The sequence below is a fragment of the Phalaenopsis equestris genome, unplaced genomic scaffold (assembly GCF_001263595.1).
Source record: "Phalaenopsis equestris unplaced genomic scaffold, ASM126359v1 Scaffold000610, whole genome shotgun sequence".
NCBI lineage: Eukaryota > Viridiplantae > Streptophyta > Magnoliopsida > Asparagales > Orchidaceae > Phalaenopsis > Phalaenopsis equestris.
Genome location: NW_018165050.1, coordinates 325,435 through 332,321, shown reverse-complemented (window position 1 = coordinate 332,321; position 6,887 = coordinate 325,435). Strand labels below are relative to the sequence as shown.

At 32.1% G+C, this 6,887-nt stretch overlaps 1 protein-coding gene across 1 annotated transcript in view; it reads right to left on the bottom strand.

Annotated features, from left to right (window-relative positions):
* Nucleotides 1-5,290: 5,290 nt before the first annotated feature.
* LOC110029928 (anthranilate O-methyltransferase 1-like) overlaps nt 5,291-6,887 on the bottom strand; it is an 8,817-nt gene continuing 7,220 nt past the window's right edge. The window contains exon 4 of the mRNA XM_020732422.1: nt 5,291-5,709. Coding sequence (XP_020588081.1) covers nt 5,320-5,709 — 390 coding nt within the window. The 3' untranslated portion in view covers nt 5,291-5,319. The remainder of the gene's footprint in view (nt 5,710-6,887) is intronic.

Here is a 6,887-nt window from a genome sequence, read left to right as displayed (position 1 = left end):
ATATATATATAATCATATTTTAAAAGCAAAATTCATTTTTTTTTTGTGTAAATATTTAAAAGACTAAAATATTACGTAAATATGAAAGTTTAGATCAAGATATGTAAATACACAAGTTTAGATCATTTTTTTTCGTCCATCCTAAAAATCCGTGATGACGAGGGAAATTATTAACAATATGATTTCTACTTAATTTGTTGAAAGTTTTTCATCTGATTTATTAAATTTTCTCTTTGCAATTAATGTATTTGAGAAACATAAGGTGGTTGTCTCTGTTTTGGGTCGCTCTCATGTAAAAGAAAGGCAATTGCCTTCACTCTATTATGATAAAAAAGACCAAAACATGGTGTTCAACTACAAACGAAGTAGCATGAAGAATATCAGAGGCACATGCGATCTATTCACCCAGAAAATATGAGGAGTGACATTCTCACCCTGAGGGACTCTTTCTTCCTCATCAAGGCACATGAATGATAAGGAGTGGGGAGCAACAAGCCAAGCCTACTTATACCCATGGCGTATGAAGAAACACTCTTATTAATCTCATGGGCGGAACCAGCCTCTTATTTGAGGAAAGGCAAATTATCCCTTTAGACTCAACGTAAGAGGGGCTAGGACAACGAAAGAAAAAAATATATTTATGGAGGGGCAAAAGTAATATTTCAGGAGGGCAAAAAATTAAATTGTCTTCCCATATAAGTAAAATATCAAATTTCTTACGCCCCTGCTTATTCTTGTCTTCTTCAATGGGACGACTAAACACTTGTATTTGATGAAGTTGATGTATGCTACCTTTTTAGTGATGGTTGATTATTGATTTCCTCTAATAATTCTATAGAGAAGAATTTCTTGTAATCATTAAATTGATTAGCAGAGTTGTTTTAGTGGCCAACTGATCATCTGTTTTTTACTCTATTTGAGACGCTTTCCATGCTAAAGTTTAGTGTTGCATATTCTTGTCATTTAATTCATTTCTGTTTCATTTTGGAGTAGTAGATTTTTGGCTTGTTATTCCAACCGTCTAGTATACTAATTTATTAGGGTCTGATTTGTGCGCAAGTAATTTTATTTTATGCTCAGCTTAAACCAAGGATCGATACAAAAGCATGAAAAACATTAACGGAATATTTTTTAAGACTAAATGAAACCATAATATGATAACATTATTTGATTATACATGTTTCCTTTTCATTTAGAAAATATAACAATACTCCAACATTAATTTTTTTATTCCTTCTCCAATTTGCAAGCTATTTCTTCACATCAAACAAAAAACAAGATACTTTTTTCTCTTAATTTACCCTTGATAGGTCCTATCAAAACTCATAAAAGCGACAAATCATGTCCTAACATTACAATAGTCTAACCTCTGTTTAAGCAATTAATTTAAATATATAAATGGAGACCAATAGTTTGTTATTTAATATTGAATTTCTCATATTTCTAAACAAATTGTTTTATGTGAGCTTTAAGTTTTCTTAATTAGACTGCAAAAACTTAATCAACATGGGGTGTCGATGAAGCAAGCAAGTAATGAAGCTGGAATTGATTTGCTAAATCTGGCTGCATGATTAGTGATGTGTGCTAGAGATTTGCAGTAGTACACTAATGACATATCCTCGTAGTATTGCACAAGAATCTAACACAGGCTCAAATAATAAAAGTGACAAGTAAAGATACCCGAAATTTTTAAGTGAAGAATTCAGAAAGGGAAAAAACCGCAGGGTACGACCGGATCAAAATAATTTATTTTGAATTAGGAATCACATGGAGAGTTCCTTAGTAAAGATACCCGAAATTTTTAAGTGAAGAATTCAAAAAGGGAAAAAACCGCAGGGTACGACCCGATCAAAATAATTTATTTTGAATTAGGGATCACATGGAGAGTTCCTGATCCCACATGCAGGAAAAGACAACCCAGTTCTTTAAGGTATAATAGTAGTTGCACAATTGTTTGGAGTTGGGAACATTTGCTGGAACTCTAGTATATTGTCCTTGAGATGCGTCGCTGCATGGTATTAAACATGATATTCAACTACATATGTATATAAATATCTATATTTGCATATCTATATATCCATCTAAATATGCATATATCTATACATATCTATACATGTCTCTACACACACACACACACACACACACACACACAATATCTCTCTTCCCTGTTATTCGGAGTTTGAATCACACTTGTCCATATTTGGCTATCATTTTGCCGATGGGTTGGGCCTAGGCTATTGGATTGAGCCCAGTTCGTTGGGTCTTTATCTGTCACTGAACTTTTGGGTCATTGTCTAGCCAAATGGGTAGTTGGGTTCAATCTGGGTTACCGTGCCAGAGCAAGTCGTCGTGCCACAGTAGGATTAAAGCGAGTACCACAGTCTAATCCTAGATATTGTGTCGGAGTGCATTGTCATGTTGCTATGTCAGAGTGATATGCCAGGTAACACTTGTAGTGACAGCAACACAGTAGTTGATTTGTGGTCACGGATCGCAACGTGATATAAAGATTGGGACCAAATCCACAGATTCTTTTGTCTGTATCATTTTTTAATGTCATGTGCATTGGATGTCAACTTGAATATTATGTAACCTTGCTTGATTCATGTTTTGATCCCCATAGTCTCAAAAATCCATTAGGACCCTCCATTGCGTTCTTTTAGCACGAAAGTCTGTTCATAGTTAATTTAGCCTTACCTGTGCAATCTCGTTGTTGAGAGGCATCAGTTCTGATTCAAGACACATATTTCTCATTCTGATGTTTAAGGATCATTCCCCATCCATTGAGAGCCTCACATGGTCAAGGCAAGTCACAAAACCCTTCCACAAACATTTTGAAAAAGTGTGGTTTAGACCAGCGTTGGGGTCCGGGATGCCTGTTGGCATTGAAGTCTCATGTATAGGACCCATAAAAATTCTTATTTTTGAAGTTATAGAACCATATTTTAGTCTTAAACACTCACTTATACTTTACGAATCGAAAAAACCCTCTGCCAGATGTTTTCAGAAAAAATCGAGATTTTCGGGCCAAACTGGCGCCATGTCCCCTTGAAAGTAGGAGCTCGAAATAGCCTCCAAGGTCTCCAACTTTGAAATCCTATAGCTTGTTGTTTAAAATAAAGAAAATTATGCTGAAGTTGACTTGCTTGCAGCTCGATTCAAGCTCATTGCCGTGTTTCCCACAAAGTTTGCTCCGAACTCTGTACTGTAGTAGCAGTTCCAAAGTTTGTGTGTTATACTTTTACAGTTTATGTGTCATGTTCTATTTTTTATTTTTTTGTTCTTATTCAAGTGTTTGGGAGGATTTTAATTTAAATTAAGCAGCACCGATCAGGATCACACGGTTCTGTCGTTCTGGTACCACCATTTTCTCTTGAATTTATTTAGTCTAGACAAGCGGTTAAACTCATTTAGACTGGAGAATTCACGTTAGCAATCGTAGGTTACCTCATCTGAGTGATTCTCGTAAATCCAAAAAGAGTGAATTATATTCGTTCATTGTTTTGAAAGTAAATGTTTTATTTTTGAAAGTGTATCGTGATTGCAAAATTTTAGTTTTATATCTATATATATCATGAGCTTTAATGCCTTTTTTAGATGATAACTCTTCAAAATAATGTTTTACAAAAAAATTAATAGTGTTTATTATGAATTTTTTTTAATGCAAGTTCTATAATATTCAAATTCCACTTGAAAACTTTAATTCAAAGCATACCATTATATGAAATGGTTCAAGAATTCCTTTAAACTAAATATCTATTGGTGATAAAGTCGAAATGTTGGATTCTAGGTGAAAGAAATTTGGTGAAATAATTTCGTTTGATGCATTCTAAATTACAAGGAGCCAATAAAAGTGTTTTGGAGCTTAGAAGATTTCAGAAAAAAATGGATTTCCAAGAATGGTTAAGAACTACATTGAGGATGAAAGGATTTCACCTTATTTGAGCAGCTAGTTTTATAAAAAGCTTGATGGGATATTAAACTCAAAGTTATGAGGGCTATGCTTATGCTTTTAAAAACTAAGAATGTTAGAGATAAGGATCTAGGGTTATTTCGAGTGATTCTATAGAGGTTTTGGCTTGGAGAGTGGAAAAGGTCAGTTGGATGAGTTTAAATACGTTTTAAGTGGTTGGTTATTTAATGATTACTTACATAGGAAAGACATTCAAACACTCAATAGGGAAGTGCATAAGAGAAATATACAAATGAATCGTGCACATAAAACAATCTCCAAATTTCTTATGTAATTCATATAAAGATGATGAGGTATAAATTTGATGAAATATTTTAGTGAAAAATAATGTATTTGGAGATTTACCATATTATCTTCCTCAAGAAAAGCTCGGTGGCTAATGCCTTAAACTTTAGCCCATTTGGGCCCATTTGAATGACATTGGGCCCAATTAGATCACTGCTTGATTAACATAATAAATATTTTGACAGTAACGTTAGTATACATGAAATACAAATATATTGAATCGCACAGATAAAATAAGAGAAATAAGTATTAAGGAGTTTAAATACGTTTTAAGTGGTTGGTTATTTAATGATTACTTACATAGGAAAGACATTCAAACACTCAATAGGGAAGTGCATAAGAGAAATATACAAATAAATCGTGCACATAAAACAATCTCCAAATTTCTTATGTAATTCATATAAAGATGATGAGGTATAAATTTGATGAAATATTTTAGTGAAAAATAATGTATTTGGATTTGGCATTGCTTGACTTTCGCCTTGGATAAGAAGTTCATTTCACATGATAATTTATCCTTTTCAATATTCTTACACCACTATTACTTCAACATGGCTTAATAAAGTTATATTCTTCAAATATAAATTGAAATAACAAGCTAAAGTTATTATAAATTTATTAGCTTAATCTTATAATAAAAGAATGGTTATTATTTACATAGTACTTTGGTGCTTTAATGTTGTGCGTGAAATATGTATTTCACTTTTAAGAAGTGGTAACAATGATATTTTATCATGTGATATTAAAGATTTAAGTGCTATGTGTTTAATATGAAAGTTTGCATGTGCGATACATAAAATGCGCCCCCCCCCAACCCAAAAAAATAAAAAAATAAATAAATAATAAAATGGAAATGAGTTGAAGCTATCTTCGGCAAAACAAACCAAAGAAAATTTTATTCCAAATTAAGGAGAGGAGAGACATGAGAATAATAAGTGGTCTATGCCCTATTACTACTATTCTTCTCTTAAAGTTGCGATAGTCAAACTTTTATTTACTTATTTTTTGTGCTCTAAAGCATTAAGATTGGTCACCATACCATTTTCACTTATATATTACATTTATTTGCATCCACAAATTGCATGTTCTCCACCTTTTAATTTCAAAACAAGGATGAGAACCGTATACTTTGGCTTCGGACCATGCATGTGCCTTGCAATATTATTTGCATAACGCGAGAATAAATCTTCTAAAATATCAGTTCCAAAATAAGATGTAACTAGAGGTCCTACCACTGCTCTTATGTAGTTTGCAACATTTCTACCACTCGACTTTTTGTCTTCCACAAAATTTTCACTTGAATCATCAAAAGGATCCCAATTCGATTCGAAAGTTTGCACTTGTGTAAGATCAAATGATCCTTCCATATTGATAATAGATCTCACTTCTTCCATTAATGGTGCATAGAACGGTAAATTAAAGTCTTTTAGTTTATCCTCTTCCACCAGTCCCTACATTCAATAAATAACATTATAAGGAAGTTTTTTGTGTAATAAGATCAATTCTGCATAATGGAAGAAGCAATAGTTTATATGTGAATATGCATATTTTTTGTAGCACAAATAGATGTACTATAGAACATGTACTATATATATATATATATATATACGGGAAACTTAAATACCACATAATTCTTATCCATTTACATGTATAACAACTAAGTTTGATATTTATTATTACAATGCTTCATTTTTAAATGCTTATGCCAAAAATGTGTATTTTGCCTTTAAAATGTTAAAGCTAATGGTATTTTTGATATGATGTCATTAATTTGAGCGACATGTATATAATTATGAAAGTTTAGGTAAATATGTAAGAATTGTTTGGTATTTATGGGCAAGTTGCATGCATACCATATATAGCATGTAAACAAGGTAGGCATTTTGTTCACATATTGCTTACTTTTTTTCTCAAAGGATGTGTACTCTTTGCTCTTTTCGCAACATAAAAAGATAAACAGTCGTGTGATAAGTTTTTGTTAGTATATGATACTAAAAAAAGATAATTATAGCAACAAATTGTAAGTGTCCCTTGAAGACTAAGAATGCATGTATTCATATGCATGCACAAATTGAAAGAACATAGAATAATTGTCAGTTACATAAATTTATGCCAAGAGACATTTAGAACTACTTGTTTGAATGATTGAAAATAATGATTAGTAATATTTTTTGGAGGAAAATAACAAATGTAAAATGTAACATGTGTTAGAACTTAAAAAAAAATTCACATTCAATTTCGAGAGAAATAAACCATAGATTAGCGGAAGCGTACCGGAATCCATTAGATCGATTGCACAAGATATGATCTTCCAATCTGCAGATTATCCAAATATTCCTTAGTTTTCTTGTTGATGGGGTGCAAGAAAGGGATGTGTCTCTCTGCAAATTGGGGACCATCACCCTTTAAAGTAACTACCAGGTAGTTACAAAAAAAGTTTTGCTTAATTCTAATTCTGCCCCTCATCAAATTAGAATTTGCACTTATGGTATCCACACTATAATATCATGACAAATGTGCCCAAAGTCATAAACTTAATTCTAAATTAGACCAAAATAATTTTGATTTATTTAATGATGACCCAACACATTTATTAATTACATTGTAGTCCCAAAATTAATCCAACAAT